General features: G+C 43.0%; 1 protein-coding gene across 1 annotated transcript; it reads left to right on the top strand.

Moving 5' to 3' along the window:
* Positions 1-1301: 1301 nt before the first annotated feature.
* TVP23C (trans-golgi network vesicle protein 23 homolog C) lies at positions 1302-21229 on the top strand. The gene is made up of 7 exons (XM_055307213.1): positions 1302-1419; positions 5850-5932; positions 7206-7350; positions 11686-11775; positions 12969-13100; positions 16803-16931; positions 18916-21229. The coding sequence occupies exons 1-7, from the start codon at positions 1408-1410 to the stop codon at positions 18940-18942; spliced, it is 618 nt and encodes a 205-aa protein (XP_055163188.1). The 5' UTR covers positions 1302-1407; the 3' UTR covers positions 18943-21229.
* Positions 21230-21765: the final 536 nt, after the last annotated feature.

A 21765-nucleotide genomic window follows, 5' to 3' on the forward strand; every position in this document is an offset into this window, starting at 1 on the left:
ACAGCAGGTAGACTGAACCAAGGTTTTTTGACATAGCAAGTAATAGATTCAGATGGAATGCAGGGGTGCTTGGGTGGCTCAGTCCAGTAAGCAACCAGCTCTTGATTTCAGCTCAGGTCATGATCTCAGAGTCCTGGGATGAAGCCCTGAGTTGGCTCTGTGCTCACTGTGGCATCAGCTTCAGTTTCTCTCTCTCTTCCTCCCTGCTCACTCTCAAGTAAATTAACGCAGCACTAATAAATAGCCATGTAAAAATTGTGATTTCTGTGGAAGGGATCCCCTCCATAAAGGAAATGTGTTAATTCCATGAGTCTCCCAACAGCACTTTGATGTAGGCTGGGCAGATAGGCTATTGTTACAATCACACTATTATAATCACAGTGTCAGAGATGATGTAAAGTCCTTGAATTTCAGGTCCTTCACGTAGTGAAATGATACCTCCAGCGATTAAACTTAAAAGCAGTAATAAGAATTCCATTTACTAAGCACGCTTACCCTACTGGGATACCATTTTCTTTTCTTTTCTTTTTAAAGATTTTGCTTATTTATTCATGAGAGACACAGGCAGAGGGAGAAGCAGGGAGCCCAATATGGACAGGGGACTCGATCCCGGGTCTCCAGGATCACGCCCTGGACTGAAGGCGGCGCTAAACCGCCGCGCCACCCGGGCGGCCCTGGGACACCGTTTTCATCCCCACTTTATAACTGGGGAGCGGCGGACGTAGAAGCTAGCTGGGCAGCTAGTACCTGGAGATGCAGGGACTCAAACCCACGCTCTCCACCTCTGTTCCTTACTGTTTCCTGGCCTGTCTTCCTCCCTGCATTTAGAGCCCTCCACCTCGTTTCTTCTTAGCACCTTCCCGCCTCTTTACAGGAGCACATTTACCTTTTTTCAGTTGCTTCTGCAATTCAGGGTACACATACAGTACATGAACACATGCTGTAAAACATTCAAACACAACGCAACTGTGAAATAATAGGGCCCCACGCCCCTTGCTCTCAGGTCACGGACGGAGCCTCGGGGATGCTCTCGCCAGGGTCTTTCGCTCCGCTGGGACCAGCACTCCGCCCCCGCTCAGTCCTCGCTTCGCCGCCGGCTAACCCGAGCCGAGTCTCTCCCTGCGCTCGCCCAGACCCCCGCCGCCCGCCACCTCGCGCTCCGCCCCAGCTCGCCCCGCCCCCACACTCGCCCCGCCCCCGAGACCCCCAACCGGCCTCGCGCTCCGCCCCGGATGCCCCGCCCACGTGCTCGCCCCGCCCTCGCAGTCACGCCCCTTGGGAAACACCTGGAAGCGGAAGTGGGAACGGGCTGCGCTCGTACTTTGTCCCGCCCCTCCCGTGGCGACCGCGTCGCGTCAGCTGCGGGGCTGACGTGGCTCCCGGAAGTGGGGCTGGCGCAGGGCCGTCATGTTGCAGCAGGTGAGGGGCTGCGGGCGCTCCTGGAGGGCGGGTGTGGGTGTGGGTGTGGGTGTGGGTGTGGCTGGGCGCCGGGCCTGCCGGGTCCGAGGGGCGCCAGTGTGGGGCCCCGGGCCCTTGAGCTTGCAGCCCCGCTTGCAGCCCCAGCCTGGGGGTGGGGGCCGCGGGGGGTCGAGGGCCGCGGGCGCGTGTCCGGGAGCGCGGTCGGGAGCCCCGAGGCCTCTGGTGGAGGAGGGTGGCCCGGCTGCGCCTGTGCAGAAGCGCCGTGGCCGCCGACGCGGGGCGCTGGGCGGCGCGGGTGCCGGGCTGCGGGGACGCCCTCAGGTGTGAAGTTGCGGGTGGTCCGGCTTTCCCCAGCCGTTCCGGGACTCCGACGGCTGCTCCGCGGTCCTGTGCGAGGAGGAGGCACCGCCAGGGCCTCGCCGTCGTGCGTCCGTTGCCGGAGTGACGCCAGTGGTGATTGTTACCACTTTGGTCCACTTTGGTGATCGCATCTGTGCCCCTAAGAGTTAGTTGCCGTTTGCGACCAGATGAGTAAGAATCATTTAATAATCTCTTCCCATGCTAGAAACTTTTTTGTTGCTTCTAGTGCACTTTCACTCAAAAATGTAGGTATTTTTTTCTTACTGAGGGATTACTATGGGCCTGGCACTCCCTGTTCTGGGCCCTGGGATAGGGCTGTGAACAGTACAGACAGGCTTATGGTGCCGGGGGTGGGAGGAGAGAATAAGTCACATAGCTGAGGAGGTTTTCAGGTAATGAGGGCAAACACACAGTGATGTGGCAAGTATCAGAGAAACAGGACCACCTTAGAATTTATGGTCAGAAAAGACCACTCTGAGGAGGTCGCTTGAGTGGAGAAGATCCAATGATGGTTATTATTATTTTTTTAAGGATTTTTAATTATTTATTCATGAGAGACACAGAGAGGCAGAGATACAGGCAGAGGGAGAAGCAGGCTCCACGCAGGGAACCCGACCTGGGACTCGATCCCGGGACCTCCGGGGTCACGCCCTGATTTGAAGGGAGATGCTCAGCTTCGGAGCCACCCAGACGTCCCTCCAATGATGGTTAGATTCCGCTTTCAGAACGTGTACCCAGGCTGAAGAAAAACACAACCATGCTGACTATTCCCATTTTTTTTTTTAAATTTAAGATTTTATTATTTGTTTGACAGGGAGAGAGCACAAGCAGGGAGAAAGGCGGGCGGAGGGAGAGGGAGAAGCAGGCTGCCTGCTCAAGGCCCGATCTTGGGATCACGACCAGAGCTGAAGGCTTAATGGACTGAGCCACCCAGGTGTCCACCTCATTTCACCGCCTCCAATGCATCCACCCTAGAGCAACCCATTACCTCTTGACTCCGTTATTAGGATTAGAATCCTAAACCAGCCTCATAGCTTTGTGTCTTTGTCTTTCCCTCTCCCTCCCAGAGTCTCCATACAGTAGCCAGAATTTTCCTTTTTAAAATTTTTTTTTTAATTTATTCAGAGAGACATAGGCAGGGACACACAGGCAGAGGGAGAAGCAAGCTCCATGCAGGAAGCCCGACGTGGGACTCGATTCCAGGTCTCCAGGATCACGCCCTGGGCTGAAGGCGGTGCTAAACTGCTACACCACCGGGGCTGCCCCAGAATTTTCCTTTTAACACCTAAATTGGAACGTGATAGTCCTGTGCGCAGGGCATGCTAATGGTTCCTCTTCTCAATTTTTTTTAAGTTCTTAATATCAGAATCTTCAGCTTAAAGTCCAAAACTCTTAATTTCACTCTGATGTTGTGCCCACAGCCTTCCCCATCTTGGTAAAGGCAGCTCCAAAAGTGCAGAACTATTTGTCTTTTTTCTTATTACAGGGTGTACCACTTAAAAACAGTGCTTGGCGCTTGGTATTTATTTAATAAGCCAGTTTTACAAAGAACAGGGTAAGAGAAAAGAGTGTTCTAGGAAGAACTAGATAGAACAAATGTAAAAGGACCCAGTGGGGTGCAAATTTGGCATGTTCAAGGAATTAAAAAGAAGACAGTCTGGCATGGGCATAGTTATTCTATAGGTTTCCTGTTGCTGCAGATTATCATAAATTTAGTGGCTTAATTCAGATTTATCATGTTACAGTTCTGGGTCAGAAGTCCAAAATGAGTCCTGAGGGCTGGCTAACCTGAAGGTATTGGCTGGGCTGTGTTCCTTCTGGAGGCTCTAGGAGAGAATCTTAGATTTGTCCTTGCTGTTTCTAGCTTCTAGAGGCTACTTGCATTCCTGGCTAGTGGTCTTCTTCCATCTTCAAATCTCTCTGACTTCTGCATTTCATGGTCTCAGTACCCTCTCTGACTCTGACCCTCCTCTGTTCCTCTGTAAAGACCATTGTAATTACATCGTTGGGCCCACCTGTAAAATCTAGGCTCCACTTCCCCTCTCAAGATCCTTAATTCAGTCACATCTGCAAAAAATCTTTTTGCTAAGTAAATTGACATATTTATGAATTCCAGGCATTAGAACCAGGGTGTCTTTGGCAGGAGGGAGAGGAAGCATTATTCAGTGCATCACAGATCATGAAGGGGGTGTCCGGAGATAAGGTCTTAGAAGTGGGCGGGGCTAGGTCACCATGGGTCCTGATAGGGAGTCAGTTTTTCTTTTTTTTTTTTTTTTTAATTTATGATAGTCACAGAGAGAGAGAGAGAGAGGCAGAGACACAGGCAGAGGGAGAAGCAGGCTCCATGCACTGGGAGCCCGACGTGGGATTCGATCCCGGGTCTCCAGGATCCCGCCCTGGGCCAAAGACAGGCGCCAAACCGCTGCGCCACCCAGGGATCCCGGGAGTCAGTTTTTCAAAGTCCTCTAGGTTGTCAGGAGGTTGATATGATCTAAGTGTGAAAGGTCACCCTGGATGCTGGATGTAGATTGGACTGTTTTGATCAAGGGCGGAAGTCTCAATCCATAGCATCATACAGTGGATCTCAGTCTTGGCTGCACATTTTTATCATCTTGGGGAGGGGAGTTTAAAAAAATCCAGATGCCCAGACCACTCCCCAGACCAATTACATCTGAACCTTGGGGCGGGGACCCAAACATCAGGGTTTGTTTGTTGTTTTGTTTTGTTTCCTTTTTAAAAGCACCTCAGGCAATTCCAGCCTATAAACCAAGGTTGAGAACTACTGGTCTCCGATCTCTGAGACCATTTTCCTTTTTTTTTTTTAAATTTTTATTTATTTATGATAGAGAGAGAGAGAGTGAGGCAGAGACGCAGGCAGAGGGAGAAGCAGGCCCATGCCCCGGGAGCCCGACATGGGACTCGATCCCGAGTCTCCAGGATCGCGCCCTGGGCCAAAGGCAGGCGCCAAACCCCTGCGCCACCCAGGGATCCCCCATTTTCCTTTTAAAGCTTTAGCTCTTGTTCTGCTTCTCTCACTGTTCACTTACCATGTGGACTTCTTGGCCATTCCCTATAGATACCTGTGTATTTCTACTTTCTGCTTTTGAAAATACACCAGTCAAGGGACTGGTGTGAACAGGAGGCCCCCTTGCTCTGTCAGTGCCCAGCACAGAAGCCCTCTTCCAGAACTAACAGAAATGAGCTTCTTCCTTCCCCTGCTCTCATTTGCACTTGTATTTCTCTTGTCTCTGATCGTAGTTTGCAGTCACCTCCTTTGTGCATTTGCTGTTGCCTTCAATAAATACTGTACCACCTGGCAGGGTGCTCTGCTGGACACTAGGACTTACTACAATGCAGTGCACGAGGAGTGACACTCCCTGCCCTCCTGTAGCATAGAGTCTAGATGGAGGTAGTCATTGGAGACCTGCAGGTACCTTGAGATGGTTGTGCAGGTGAGCATTTGTCCTGGTGCTGTGGGAACATGGGAAATGGGAAGCCTGGGGATTTCAGTGAAATTTTCTTAGTTCTTTCAGTATTTTAGCTGAAATTAGAGATCTGGTGTTGCCTAATGGTGAGCTATGTAGAGGATGGAGACAGGAAGAGTTTTCTGGGTGGAGAACACATGAGAAAGGGAGACAGATGGGAGACCATGGTGTTTTCAGAGAACATGTGGCAGTGGTGCTGCTGCATTACTCAGTGGGAGGGACAGTCAGAAGATAAGTAGGGGCCAAAAGCATCGAATGTGTCCCCGATGGTCTCTGCTTTCGCTGTGGCTGGGGAGAGAGCAGCTGAGAGCGCACGTGGGAAGTTTGCAGGAGCATCATTGGCACCCCTGGGTTTTCTCATAGGGCTCAGCAGCGGGGAGCGATGGCTCGTTGCCACATGATCCTGGGGTGCCCTTTCTGTAGGTTGTGAACTCCCTGATGTCCGTGACAGTGTCTTACTCTTGTCTTCCATTTGGACTGGCGTGCTGCCTCCTTTTTTTTTTTTTTGGCGTGCTGCCTTCTTTGTGGGAGGCACGTGGGTACTGAATTTCACCTTACTTCATGGAGATTTAATTTTCCTGCTAGGACAGTAATGACGACACCGAGGATGTTTCCCTGTTTGATGCGGAAGAGGAGACGAGTAACAGACCAAAAAAATCCAAGATCAGGTAGGAGGTGTAAGAGTTGTGTGAGTGCCCAGTGCTGTTCTGTCTGTAGATGGGCACCAGCCGATGGGATTTGAGGCAGAACGCTTGTTATGTCCTTGTGAATAGTGGACATCACTAGTTTGAGCTTTGATCTGAGACAAAGAGGACCTTTTAGATTTGCTTTGGGAATAACTGGCATATGGAATTTTACTCATTGCTGAGTTTTCACATCTGTGAATCTGATTTTGTGATCATTGGTGTTTTTACTTCTAGCTCCTGTTTACCAAGAACGCACCATTTCTTTAGTTTCTGTAGACCCATTCCAGTTTGGTTTGCTATGTAAATTTCAAAATCATGTGTTTTATCAATAAAATAACATGAACATGTCAAGCCAAACATATTTCTATTCCAAATTTAGTTCCCTCTAAAGAAATTTGCTAACTACAGTCAAAGTCTACCTGACCTTTGAAAATGTTATGCTAAGTGAGAGATGCCAGTCATAAAAGACCACATAATGTATGATTTCATCTATGTGAAATGTCCAGAATTGGCCAATGTGTAGAGGCAGCAATATATTAGTGGTGCCTTATGACTGGATGGGGTGGGGTTGGGGTTGGGGTCGGTGAGGAGGGACTGCCAGTGGGGACACAGTTTCTTTTGGGGAATGAAAAAGTTCTGAGAGTGATTGTGGTGATGATTGCACAGTTCTGTGATTATACCAAAAAAACATTGGGATATACACTTTAGATAGATGAATTGTATGGTATGTGGATTATATCTCAATAAAGCTGTTAAAAACAGGTCTCCCTGATAGTTACTTTGCCTTAAAGCCTGAAGTGATTTCCTGAGGACCCAGGAATTCTTTTATTTTTAATTTTTTTAAGTAATCTCTCTGCCTCAAGACCCCAAGATCAAGAGTCACACACACTTCTGACTGAGCTAGCCAGGTGCTCCAGAATGAGTTTTTTATGTGAAGATAGGATTTTAATCCTAAGAGTATAGTTTTCTTAATTCTCCAAGATCGGCAAAGTTTCTCATTATATATTTTGTGAAAGCTTATATTCAGTGAGGTATTAAAGTCCTGTTTCCATAGTGTATTTTCTGTGACAACAGGGTCTAGTCAAATAATGGGATTTAGGAAATTAAGAGAGGTAGGCGGTTTGCTTCTTCCTCAAGTCATTTCTTTTGCTTTGACAAAACTGCATGGTTATGTTATGGCTGAAACATTCATCTCCGTCTGCAGTACCTGTGGTGAAATGTAATTGCATTTCTTTTATTTTGTTTTGGTTTTCAGACATCCAGTGGCATCATTTTTCCATTTATTCTTTCGAGTCAGTGCAATTGTAGTCTATCTTCTCTGTGAATTGTTCAGCAGCAGCTTTATTGCCTGTATGGTGACAATTATCTTGTTGTTGTCATGTGACTTTTGGGCAGTCAAGGTAGGTTTAATCATTTTTATTTTAACATTGTATTTAATATGAGATTGAATGATACGTAAAAAGTGAAAAAAAATGACTCTTAGCAGTTTGGATTTGTGTTAGATTAGTTTCTTTTTGTTACCTATGTCAGCCCTCATCGTGTTAATATCATTAGATCACATGTAGGTTGTTATACTACTGATTTGTCTCTGCCTTATGTCAGCCTACATCAGCTGTAAAATCAAACAGACAAAATGTGATAAGCAGCCGGGGAAGATACTGCTTCTCATTCATACCTCCTGTTTTGCTTAATCACCTGGCCCAAAATGTCAATAGTGCTGAGGTTCAGAAACTGTTGTAAGGGATAGGAGGGAGTAAGTGGCTTTACACTCAAATGCAGTGATAGGTGGAGAGATAGATGAATAGACAGGTACTTGGGTAGATGGACATATAACATAGGATAAAGTAACTATATTAATATTAAATATTAAATGTAAACTCTAGTGGTAGCTAAGTGGGTGGTAACTGTAAAAGTTGACTTTTCTGTGTATCTTGAAATTTTCCTAGTAAAATGGTGAGGAAAAAAAAAATCAAAGGTAACAATACCAAAAAAAAAAAAAAGAACCAAAAGCTAATTTTGGGATTTCAGAGAGATGTATATTGATTCAAAAACCAGGAAGATGTTACAATATTCACAGTCTGCAGATCCACCATTTTTAGACCTCTGGATTCTTACAGACACTGAAAGTGGCTGGCTTGGTGCTGGCCAGCTTCCACACACTGCGAAATGCTGAGAATGAGGATTATAAAGGTCTCTTTTATGTAGGCTTTTCTTTTGTGCTGTCTTTGGCTTGTCTTTCTTTGAATTTCTTCTGTTGCTTTATGCTCTGCAGTGTTTACTGTATCCCAGTCACAATTTTGTTTTGAGGAATGTTTCTTTTTGTTTTCATGTAATCTCTGTTTAGCCAAAGAGAACTAGGCCTTTGGTCAGTTCTTCCTGGTCATTTCCCAATGTTTATAAATAAATTAAATCCTTCTGGGCTTAGAGTTTTAAAAAAACATTGCCCAAAAATATATTTTCTGATAAACTTCTTTCTTTCTTTCTTTCTTTCTTTTTTTTTTTTTTTTAAACAGGGGCTTTAAAAATATCACTTTTATCTGTGGCAGAATTACTTATAGATATCCAAACCATTGAGATACGATGTAAAATTAAGAAGTCAAGAATAGGGAAATTATTAAATGGACTTGGTAGAAGGGGGTGGCCCGGTTGGGAAACTTGTTAGAACAGAGATGCATCACGATCTTTATAAACCTCAGTGCACTTGGCAAAAGGAGATTAATTTTTAATTTTTTAATTTTAACTTATTAATAAAAATAAGAGGCAAATAAAAGATTATTAAAGCAATTTTAAATGTAATAGCCTCTATGGGGTTTTTGTTTTATTCCTTTTCTGACACTAAAAAAGGTTAACTAATGGTTTTAGAATTTTAATAGTAACTTAATAAAATTTAAAATAAGTTGTGTATCTTCTACAGTGTTGGAGAGGCTAGGAGCAACTAAAGCATAGTTCACATAGTAAGAGAAGGAAAGCAAAGCTTAAATGTCACAAGGCAGAGTGCAAGGTGATGGAGGTAGTAGCAAATTAGTTATAACACTAAATGTAATATGATTAAACTCTCTTTAAGAGACAAAAATTTGAAGATTGGGTCAGAAATCAAAAGTTCCAACCGAAGGATCCAACTAAAATGGTGGCATTAGAAAAAGTAAAAGGACGCAAAGATAGTAATCATAATCAGCCCAACTGAAACAAAAAGAAACCTGGTATTTGTAATATGATCAGACTAAATAGAGAGTAAGACAGCACTTAGGGGAACAGAGAAGCTCATCTTATGAGTCACAGTGAGGACCATTCACAGAGTGACATTCCTTCACTCTGTGTATGTAGAGAGAAACTGTTAGAAGCTCTAGAGGGAGGTGGGGAAAATTATTGTGACAGGAGTCTAACACATCAAAGCGACAAAAAAATAAGGTCTAAAGGATCTGAATGAAATGACCAGGTGCCCCTCCCCCTACTCATTCTCTCTCTCTCGATCTCTGTGCTCTCTCAAATAAATAAAATCTTAAAAAAAAAAGGGTTTTAAAATCCGAATTACAAATTAAAGCCAACCTGGTGAAAGCTCTTGGCTTAAACAGGAAACAGACTATAAATACAGATTGTTTATAAGTTAGTGTCAATGATCGAAACTTTCAGAATGTGTTGAAGGCTGAACTCGGAGGAAAAATGGCAGACTAAAGGTTTTTATTATTAGAGGTCCAGAAGCTTCAAAGACAAAAAACAATAAGCCCAAGAGAAATTTGGAAAATAATCTAATGATCAAAGTAGAAATGTAAAGAATGGGGAAATGGGAAAAGAGTGTGAAAATATTCTGAGAAGATGTTCGAAAATGCCAGTAAAATCGGCCTCTAGCTGTGCTCCGTCTTTCCTACCAGCTCTTTTCTTTTCCTTAGCCTTTCAGTATTAGCTTTTCTTCAATACGGATTTTGGCGTGAAGGCTCCTCTTTTTCTTCTCTTTCTGTGTTCCTTTCCTGGGCAGTATGTCTGTGCTTCTGGTTTGTGGTGGTCTGTGAGCTGTGTGACCCCCAGACCTCAGTTGCCAGCCCAGGCCTGCCCTCACAGCTGCAGACCCATCTGTCTGTCCTCTTGATGGTCTCACCTCATTGTCTTGAAGGAACCTCAGATTCACCCCGCTTCGATGGAATCTTACTGTTCTCCTCTGGCCCCGAGATGTTGCTCTTCCATTCGTGCTCCCTTTCACAGGGTCTCGAGTCACTGGTTTTTAACTTGAGCAAATCAGTCATAGGAATTGCCTTCTTCCTACTTCCTACTCCCAATCCGGTCAGTCACCAAGTCCTATAAATCTGTCTATGTTACTTTCTTCCTCAGAGCTCTGTGCCGACTGTTCTTCTGGAATATTTTTTTAACCCCCCTATCACCATGGCCCCAGGATGGCCATGTGAGACTGGTTTCACAGTCTCGAAGCTACGAGCGCTTTTAATTAATTAATTAATTTAATTTTCTATGAGAGCTTTTAAATACACGAAGGAAAATCTGTAGGATTACGAAGAAAGTCACTTATTTTGACATATAACGAAAACATTAAGAAAGGCAAATTTCTGATTTTGTACTATGTGCTTCTTTACGAATGCATTAAACAAGAAGATCTAGAGGCAGGTCTAATTGCTTCCCAAGCCGTGATGAGCATAAGCACGATTTTGTGATACATGCAGCAGGTCTAATACAATGCAAATAATATCCTGGTTTTTATTGGTCCAAGTCACAGGTACTGGTAATTCTACTGGGGTTTATTGTCTACATTTATAATATAAAGATAAACTGAATTTCAGCTGGAAGTTAGTGAAAATGAAGATAGAATTTTTTTTCCTCACCAAGTTTACAGAACTCCTGAATCTGTTAGTGGGCACCTCTAATTAAGACTCTTCTGCATTAGTGGCTCCTGCTTATCCTTTAAATCTCATTCCCAAAGTTGATTCCTCAGGGAGACATTTTCTGACTCCCAGACTAGATCAGATTTCCCTGTTCTCCTCTTACTTAAGGCATCCTGCACTTCTCCCTTACCGCACTTACTATAGTTGGTGGCAGCACATTTGTGCATTGGTTCACTGCCTCTCTTCCCCATAACACTTGAAGCTCCATGAGGATAGGGGTGGTATCTGTTATTCACCATTTTATTTGTAGCACAGAGTAGGTGCTCAATAAATATTGAGTAAATAAAGATTGAGAGAGCTATTAAAGTAATTTGTTACACTAATAAGAGGAAAAAAAGCCTTGGTCTATCACCACTGTCTAATCAGTTTGGGCTGCTATAAACAGTACCATAGTCTGGGTGGCTTATAATTGATAGAAACTTTTTTCTTCTTCTTCTTTTTTTTTTTTAAAGATTCTATTTACTTATGTGAGACAGTGAGAGAGAGAGAAAGAGAGAGAGAGAGAGAACACAGAGGGAGAAGGAGAAGCAGCCCCCCCACCCCTCCCTCGCTGAGTAGGGAGCCCAGTGTGGGGCTGGATCCTAGGACCCCCGGGATCATGACCTGAGCCAAACGCAGATGCTCAACTGACTGAGCACCCAGGCACCCTAGGGTGATGTTTATTGATAAACTTACCCTGTCACCTCCACCCCTGCTGGTCCTGCTGTTCTGTTTTCTTTATTTTTTATGTCCAGGCCTACCTGGTGGTCTTTGTTAACTGGGTATTATGGAGGAAAAGCCGAAGATATGACCTTATGGTAGGTCTTTTAAACAATGCTTTTAAAATGTGTGTATGTTATTCTTTATCAGAATGTCACCGGTAGACTCATGGTTGGTCTGCGTTGGTGGAATCATATAGATGAAGATGGAAAAAGCCATTGGGTGTTTGAGTCCAGGAAGGTAAATCCCCCCCCCCTTTTTCCAAAATGTCATTCAATAAGTTATGTGTAGATTACATTTGAATATTTTTGGGTGGGGGATTCACGATGAAAAGTACTAACCGGATCGCTTGGCATGTCAGCACTAAACCAGACGGCCTCAAACTATCTGCGTTTTCTGTCTAATTGAGGTTGGAAGTAAGGCACATACAGGAAAGAAGCCTCTGAGAAAGGATTTGGGGTCAGAGTTTGTACTGTGTGCTAAGCTGCTTATCAGGGGCTGCTGCTAAATGATCTCTGTGGTCTCTTAGCTTTGTGTGGCTGTGCCTGGTGTCTCCAGGGATCTCTCCCTGTCAGCGGATAACTGCTTCCAGCACCTTTTTCTGTTCTTGCTCCCATGGTTCACTCCCACATGTGGGCAGGAAAAAGAAAAGAAGAGGGATTATAAGTAGATAGAAAGTCTGAGTCAACCAGAACAGGGTTCTTCAAACTTCTGCCTTCAGGAACCCTCAGGGAGGCTGATCTGTTTTGGGTTGGCCTGCTTATCTGTAGCGAACATTCAGTTTGGAGAAGTCAGCCTGGGAGGCAGAGGACAGAATTCCTGGAGACACTACTGATAAAGTTGTTTGCCTTCTGCTTGGAAAGGCCTTGACAACACTTCTGAGAACACAGTATTATGCTCAGTAATATTCCTTTTATATTACTACTCTATATGGAAGCAGCTTACCACCCTTTAAAATTTCTTGGTATTGCTAAGACATTTTGGTCATTGTCCAAAATCCCCTGATTCCATTTCTTTCTCTGGTCCCTGACTTGACTTTTTAGTCTCCAGGGTGACTGTAGCCTTCATTGCCTTGAACATTACCTCGTATGGTGCGATTCAAAGCTTTCTTATGAATAAACAGAGTGCAAGAAGAATTGAACAGAAGCCTGTCAGAAACAACCTTTACCATCTTGGGTCATGACAGACTGTCCATTCTGAACTGAAAATACAAAATTCTTGAGTTAAAGCACATTTAAGCTAGTTCCTAGAATTAAATAGTGGTAAATATGTTAACTCTCCTTTGGGGGGGGGGCGGGGGTTCTAACTTGGGACTTGAATCATCTGTATTAATTTATTTGAATTTTAAATTAAGGTATTTTTAATTAAAAATGTTAAACTTTTTACTGATAAGTGCTAAAATATTGGTTTATTAAGTTCATGTTCTTTTTTAGGCATCTGCTCAAGAGAGTAAAACAGTTTCTGAGGCCGAATCAAGAATCTTTTGGTTAGGACTTATTGCCTGTCCTGTGCTGTGGGTGATATTTGCCTTTAGCGCGCTTTTCTCCTTCCGAGTGAAGTGGTTGGTGAGTATCAGTGAGGATGTACCGACTGATTCATTAGGAAGACTGATGAATAATCATCAGAAGCAACCACCTATGTTAACATTAGGGACCTCTCTTGAATAGGCAGCTCCATCACACATTTCCCAAGTTCTAGTCCCCAACTCTCCTTGCTCTCTGAACTGGAGAGTAGAATCCTCTTAAAGATCCCATTTCACTGATTCCCCAAGTGCCTAACAGAGTTTTTGATTTAACAACTGCCTTGTACAGAGGTCACCATATATTTATTGCAGTATTATCTTGTTGGATGGGGGTGTTCAATAAATGCCAAACAAAAATGGTTAGCTTGGTTTGGAACTAACAGAATGGGCTTTTCTGAAAATATTAGCTGGTAACTTATTCTGGTTGTCTGTTGCTTATGTTGTAAATCTTCCCAGGATGTAGTGGCTTGAAATAAGAGCTGTTTTATTATCTCTCACTGTTTTTCTGGTTCAGGAGCTTGGAGAGGATTTGCCTGGGAGACTGTGGGTTGGGGTCCATGTGGTTGCAGCTAGGCAGTGGCTGGAGGCTGCTAAGGCATCTCTTCATGAGGGCTTGTGGCTTCTCCACGTTGTCTCACCACAAGGCCATTTTGGGCTTCCTCACAGCATGGTGGCTCTCATGGCAGTTAGACTGTTTCCTTGGAGGGTCATAGCTCTAATGCGGAGTGTCTCAGCTCAGAGGGTGAGTTGCCTTTTACAGCTGTGTTATTTGCTACAATTGCCATAACAAAGTACTGCATTCTAGGGGGCTTAAGCAACAGAACATTTTCTCGGTTCTGGAGGCTAGAAATCCCAGATCAAGATGTTGGCAGGGTTGATTTCTTCTTTGTGAGGCCTCTGTCCTTGGCTTGTGGATGGCCATCTTTTCCTTCACGTGGTCTTTCCTCTATGCACGTCCATCCTAATCTCTTTTTACAAAGACACTAGTCATACTGGATTAGGGTCCACCCTAGTGGCCTCATTTTTACCTTTATTACCTCTTTTAAAAGTCTGTGTCCAAGTACAGTGACATTCTAAGGTGCTAGGATTAGGACTTCAACATTAGAATTTTGGGGAGACACAATTCAGGCCATGGGAACAATCTAGGTTCAGAAATCATCACTTTTGCCACCTGTCCTCATTCAAGGGAATGGGAAATAAGCTCTGTAGGTTGATGAGGTTCTAGAAAAGCATGTGGGACAGGTATTATTGCTACATCTTTGGAAAATATAATCTGTCACTTGACCCAAACCATGAATCTTGTTTTTTCATAGTTGACTTTAACATTTACTGATATCAGGTATATTTTGGCTTTATGTTTTTCCCTGTATTTTTAATATTTTCTTGTCTCTATTTTGCTATATAGGGTCTTTTTTTTTTTCGTTGTATATGCACATAAATTCTTTCTTGGGGTTGGGAAGGTTTATTCTGTATTTTTAGTTTTTCTAGCAGGTCTTTCTTCCTTTATGTTTGTATCACACTCTCTTTTCGTGGATTAGGAAATGTAGTGAATATGTGCTGGTTTCCTGCTGTGAAGGATGGCACACTTCTTTCTCCCACTTCTCTTCCTGGCTTCTGCTTTTGGATTTCTGTTGGTTATAGACTTACTTATTTGCTTGCTTGAGTTTTGCCTTCTCTTAGATAGTGCAGTTCTTTCTCCTGGGTGGGCATGTGCTCCATACTGGTGCTTTAGATCATTTGTGAGGCCCTAGAGCCTTATCATCCATATGGGGGAGTCAGCCCCGTTCTTCTCTAGCACTGTTTCTACTTCCCTCAAACAGAACTGGGACAGGTTATGCAGAAGAAGGTGGCTTGGGATCCTGGGTGAAGACTACAGGGTCGTCACTCAGGCTCTCCAGGAACCTCTTCCTACCCCTGTTCTGCTGAGAACATGGGCTTAATGATTGCCAGTCCTTCTTCTCCTTCTCCTTATCAGAGGGGGCATCTCATGGCAAACTGCTGGGATTTATATCTTGTGTTGTGTGGTAGGAGTCATGTCTCTTTTTGCATTTTTTTTCTCAGAGCTGTCTATATACTTTGAACTTCTGCCTCTAAGGTGTTGGGAGTAATGATCATCAGTTAAATTTCCGTTAGAGCTAGGAGTTGTATAGAGCAAAACCAAGCTGGCTCTTTCTCTCACCACCAGCACCCCCCCCACCACCTCTTTTAAAATATTGATTAGCATCAGCTTGTTTGCCTTTAATCTCTTTTAAACCTGTGTATTTAAAAAAACTATTATATATTAGGGATAGAGAGATCTTGATGTCTGGCTTTCCTATAACCATCTTAAACCAGATGTCTGCTTAACTTATAAATACATTTTAAAATGTGTTGCAGGACTCATGCTCAGTCTATGCATTCAGGTGATCACTGGCATATTAGGAGTGTCCCAATTTGAGAGGCATGAGAAGTTGAAAGAGATTTATTTAAATAAAAATATAGTTTTATATTTATTTAGGTAACCTTGTGTAATTCTAATGTGTTTATTTCTGTGAAACACAAGTTTTAAATAGCAAGTACAAATCTACTTTTACTAGGAATTTGAATCTATTCCTTAATTAAACATTCAAATCCTCTAACTTCCTTAAAATCAGCTGTACAGCTCCTTAAGGATTAAGGAGAGTAAGTCTGGATTGTAGAGAGAGACTCTGTTTAGCTGTGTTGCTTTTTACGGATAGAAATATTTCCTGGGTAATCCTTTTAACAGCCGATGGGTTGAGGAGTTGTTTATTCTAGAGCAGGGGTTGGCAAACGATGGCCTATGGGCCAAATCCAGCCCAACACCTGTTTTTGTAACTTTTTATTGGAGTCTAGCCTTGCTTGTTTATGTATTGTCTGTGGCAGCTTTGGGGCCAGAAAGGCAGAGTTAGTGTTTGCAACAGAGATCCCTTGGCCCCCTAAAATATTTGTTATCTGGCCTTTAACAGAAGAACTTGGCCCACCCCCTCCATGGGTGGAGGCCCACCCATGAGACCTCCTCACATTGTCCTAATGCACTTTTATTCCATGATATTTAAAAAGTAGGCTTGAGTTATTCTCAGTCTTTAATGTTCTTAGTGGGCTCACCTGTAGGTTCCTAGATGTGGCCGCAAGGAAGAAACCACTCTGCCAAAGTGCGTTTCCTCCTAGGCCTCCCCCTGCACCCTGCTCATCACAGAAGGCAAACACCTGTTGATTGCTGCCTTGCTACTCTGCTTTGCTTCCCCAGAAGCCAGTTGTCACACATGTCAGCTTGGAGCAGAGATGATGCCCTTCCGCATGCTCCTGGTTTGTTGAGCTTTATCTCTTGGCCATTCTCTCATGATTGTTAAAGGGATAATTAACATTTGAGCCTCTTCTGAATCTCATTTATTTAATTTTTATAAATCTTTATTTGCAGATGCACATAAAATATTAGAGAACGATTCATCCACTGCATTGCCATGGGGTCTGCTATATAGCATATGTGTTTAATATAGTATTTGTTGGGTGGATGATGAGTGTGTTGTTCTCAGCATGTATTAGATAAGTCTGTTCTGCTAAGTTAAGGAGTCTCCTTGGCACAAGCCCCACCCATGAGCTTCCTTTTCCTTCTTTTTCCCATGACAATCTGCTTTGTTGTTGGTGTCTTTTTGTTTGTTTGTTTTTTGGCATATGTGTGTTTTGTTTTGGCACAGAGAAAGGTCAGTTTTAGGCCAGTAACCATGGATTATTTTTTCTTTCCCAGGCGGTGGTTATCATGGGTGTGGTGCTACAAGGTGCCAACCTGTATGGCTATATCAGGTGCAAGGTGGGCAGCAGGAAGAATTTAACCAACATGGCTACATCTTATCTTGGAAAGCAGTTTTTAAGACAAGTAAGTGTTTTCTGGATGTGAGGGTAATTTTGATGTGGCCAGTGACTGATGGAATCATTTCTAATTCTTATTGAGTATTTTATGAAGTTTCTAATTCTTAGAGAGTTTCTTACTATTTGTGAAATACTTAAAAAAGTAGGTTTTTTAAGGCACATGTTTTTTAACTATGAGATGATGATAAAGTTATGTTAATTACTCTTGACTTTTAGGACATTCTAGAAATGTATTGTCAGTGCCCAGAGATTATTTTATTCTTATTTATTATTTTAGAAAGAAAATGTTGGGGGGAGGAGCTGATGGAGAGGGAGAGAGAGAATCTCTCAGCGGGTGCTCGATTTCACGTCCCTGAGATAGTGACCTGAGCTGAAATCAAGAGTCCGACTGAGACACACAGGCACCCTGCCCTGAAATTATTTTAAAACCACAGGGATAACTTACTGTTGATAACAATCTGTTTTTAAAAAATTGCCTTAAAAAACTTGCCTTAAGTTCAGTAGCTTTCCATTAATTCTAGTGGCTCTAAAATGAGCAGTTTTGGACAATGTATATTATGATTTTAGGATTTATAGTAAGAACAAGTAGAGACATAAGACTGTATCATTAAAGATTGTTTTAGAGTACTCAGATTTATTTGTTTGTTTTCTAGAACATTAAGTTTTAACTAGTTTCCCAGTGTGAAGATTTAAGTCAGGGTTTTAGGTGAATAGTAATGGTTAAATAGCTTGGGAGAAATTGACTAGCTACTTTGTATGATACCTCCCAGTTGTTTAGTGCAGTAGGTTGGGCAGATAATACCAGACAATGGTTTTCTTTTTTTTTTTTTTAATTTATTTATTTATGATAGTCGCAGAGAGAGAGAGAGAGAGGCAGAGACATAGGCAGAGGGAGAAGCAGGCTCCATGCACTGGGAGCCCGATGTGGGATTCGATCCCGGGTCTCCAGGATCGCGCCCTGGGCCAAAGGCAGGCGCCAAACCGCTGCGCCACCCAGGGATCCCCAGACAATGGTTTTCAAACTTGGACATGCCTAAGAATCACCCACAAGTCTAAGAGAAAGTTTGCTGAGTCCTACTCCCAAAGTTGACCTGGGGTGGGGTCTCATAATTGGCATGTCTAGCCAGTTCCCAGGTGGTGCTGTTGCTTCTGGTCCAGGAACTACATCTACATTTAGATGGCTGGTACCCTGATGGATTGAGTGACTTCTTAAGGATATACCGCCAACACGTGATAGTTAGCTAGGGCCTAACCCACCTGTTTTCTCTTGAAATTTATTGTTCTTTCATTCCACTGTACAGTTTCTCTTGTATAAATGATAAAAAGTACAGAAAACGAATAGTCTTGTAGGGACATGATTCTTCTCCTGAGGGATTTTTGCACAGTCCCAGATAGACCTTTGCTGAGGTCCACTGTGTGGTTATTGTCAAATGTGTGTGTGTGTGTGTGTTTTAAAGATTTTATTTTATTTATTTGAGAGAGAGAGTGCAGGAACGGGAGAGGCAGAGGGAGAGGGAGAAGCAGACTCCCCACTGGGTAGGGCATCTGATGTGGGACTCTGTCCAAGGACCCTGAGTTCCTGACCTGCGCTGAAGGCAGAAGCTTAACCAACTGAGCCACCCAGGTGCCCATCAAGCATGTGTTTATTAGTTTTTTTCTTTTGGGTTTTTAGTGTTTGTAAAGCAGGGAGGGACATTGAGCACAGGGAAATTGAACCTTGACCCTGCCATAACATGGGTCGGGTTAGTGGAGTTACGTGGCACCTGGTGGTGCTCTGCTAACATGACATTGGCTTGCTGGATGTCTCGGTGGAACCATCGATTGCTTCTCTGGCATGTCCAGAATTTTTAATGTAACTGGGCCATGCACTGTAAGGTAGTGTAGCAGCTGGCTCTGCTGATGGATAGGGAATGTTTTCCTCGTGCTTTGAAGTCTGGTTCACCAAGTAAAAGAGTTCTCACTTACAATAAGGATTTCTTTCTCTTTTGCAGAATGCTGGAGAAGACCAGACTTCCTGAGGAGAGTGCGAGCAAGCTCCTGTGTTCTGTTACACTGGGAGCAACTGAAGAGATTCTTGACTCTGAACCTTTTGGAACTCAGTACATGTTGCAAAGAGGAGCATTGGGTTTGTTTTTTCCAGTTTAAAATTTACTTTAAAAAATGGAAAGGTGGTTTTCACATCAACTGTTCGTTTTCTTTCTAGCATTTCGGGTTTGAAAATATGGTGTTGCCAGGAACATTGTCAAAACTGGTTTACGACTTACATATGTATGCACATAGTCCTCGTAATCTGTATATCCCGGATTACTGAAAGTGTGTTCATGGACATTTGTAAGGGAGACCTTTGTAATCGGATCCAGTAGGATGTAGGAGGATGTTCTCGGTCTGTCTCAGAACTCTAGATGTGTACATATTATTTCTGTAGATTGTTGCCAGAAGAACATTTTGCTTCCATGGTAAGAGTGAGCACTTTGGCTTATGTGTAAGTTAGAGGTAATGGTTAATTTTACAACATAATATATACTTTGTGATGAAACTTCTCATCTTAGGCGCTCACAGGCAGGTACAAACCAAATTTGGGCCAGTGGTTAACTAGTTTGTAAATTTTATTTTTATTTGTAATAACTCATGTACTTAAGGCCCAATTAATATAAATGGAATTTTCATGGTTTATGTTTAGGGGATACCTTAGAGATTGCTGCTGTTCTATTTATTTTTTGGAAGGGAGAGCCAGATTTTACTTTGGAACTTCCTGGAAGCTCTTCAGTGGTCTTTGGCCTAATGAATTCTATCTTTTATCACTAAAAGAGTATTATTCTTATGTCATAGTGAGAATAATCATCTAAATACTTGGCATAATAAATGCCTAAGAAACATTTTATGGATCTATTTTTTCTTGCTTATAATGGGGATATTGTAAATCATGCATTTGTATTAATGGTATTTCTTAAAGCAATATATGTAACAATCTACAAGTGGTTGTAGGAGTCTACAAATTCTGTTCTTGGTTCTGTAAACTTTGTTGGAGTCTTTTAACCAACAGATTATTTTGTGGAATGTATTTATACATTGTTAAAAAATCTAAAAAGATGTTTAATTGAATAAGTGTCTTTATTGGAGTGATAGCTTTGAAGGTTCATAACTTTATATTTGTATAAAACTGCTGTTTACAAAACACTTTAACACGTGTAATCTTTCATCCTCACGACAAACCACTTACATGTGATACCTTTTTACAGCTGATGAGATGGGACTTTAGGTTGATCGAGTGCCTTGTCTAAGGAAACACAGATTACCCACCAGGATATGTTTTTGTTTTTAGAGGAATTATTTGTCACTAAATGTCTTTTGCTTTCTCAAGACTCATTAATTTAAGTGCTTATTTGCCATTTTGCTTATACCTATCTGGTGTGGAAAGTTGATAATCTTGTAAAGACATGTGTTTGATCAGAAAGCTCTGAACTAAATCCTTAGAGCTGAGAGTCTGACAGGGGCCACACTGGTATGGTTCCTGAGGTAGCTGTGTCGTTATTTGAAACTGTAATCTTAAGCCAAATATGAATTGAATTTTGGAATATGTGGCAGACTTATTTCCCAGAGTCCATTTTTCCATCCTCCAGGGAGGACATTTATCAGCAGGGACATGGCAATAGAGAGCTTTCTTCAGATTGCCTTGCTGTAGCTTAATGTGGCCACATGAGCATGTTCTGGCCAATGGATGTACCTGCAGAAAGTATTCTGAAAAAGAGGGGTCTAGGGGCACCTGGCTGGTTCAGTCAGTGAAGTGTCCACTCTTGACTCTTGATTTCACCTCAGGTCATGACCTCAGAGTCATGAGATCGAGCCCTGCCTCTGGCTCTGCACTCAGCGAGAGTTCGTTTGAGTTTCTTTCCCTCTGCTCCTCCACGTCAGATAGCTAGCTAGATTAAAAAAAAAAAAAAAAAATCTTGAAAAAATACCAGACAATGGTATTGTCTGCTAGGTGAGATGTAGACATAATAGATGGAGCTTGAGCAGTCATCTTGGACTGTGGGGTGGAAGCCTCTTTTTATGAATAACAGAAATAAGGTAGGGATTGTCTGAGCCCTCCCTGACCGGAATAGCAGCCCTGAGCTGCAGCGTCGGAAGTTTTAGGTGAGGAACAAACTTCTTGCTTGTTGAAGTGTTAACTGTTTTAGCTTTTCTGTTGCTATAGCCTAATGGAATTCTTATTAATACAGTATATTTTTAGCATCCCCTAGGATTGTTTCTCTAAGTATAGCATTTGAGATGTAATGATTCAGTAAACATGTATTTTGTTCTTTCCTCTGTGTGGTAATTATGCTACTGTTATAGGTGCTAAAGATGGCACGCTGCTGCGTAAACATTTAGTGGTGGGACAGGAATTTGCTGTGGGACAAGAATTTGGAAATAGCCTGGTGGGGTCAGCTTTTTTCTGCTATATAGAAAAACGGATCTGGGGCTCAGCGGGGAAGATTTGAAGGCCTGTCTTTACACATTGGCTAGGGGCAGGAAACTCTACGGGGTGTCTTCAGCCCCAGGCCTGGAAGTTGATGTGGCCTGTTAGCTGAGACCTCTGCTAGGTTGTTGTTGGAACACCTACCTTTGTGACCCCTTTGTGTGGTCTCTGTGTAGGCTTCTTTGGCCTTCTTCCCAACCTAGCAACTGGATTCTAAGAGCAAGAGAAGCCTGTGGTGTTCTTATGACTGGTTTGAGAATCCGCATAACATTACTTCTGCTCTTCCCTGGTGGTTGACACAGTCACTAGGGTCCCCCTGAGTCCAAGGGAAGGGTATGTGGACCCAAGCCTTGAGTGCAGGTGAACTGGCTGCATGGTGCCA

Source organism: Nyctereutes procyonoides, unplaced genomic scaffold (assembly GCF_905146905.1).
Source record: "Nyctereutes procyonoides isolate TBG_1078 unplaced genomic scaffold, NYPRO_anot_genome, whole genome shotgun sequence".
NCBI lineage: Eukaryota > Metazoa > Chordata > Mammalia > Carnivora > Canidae > Nyctereutes > Nyctereutes procyonoides.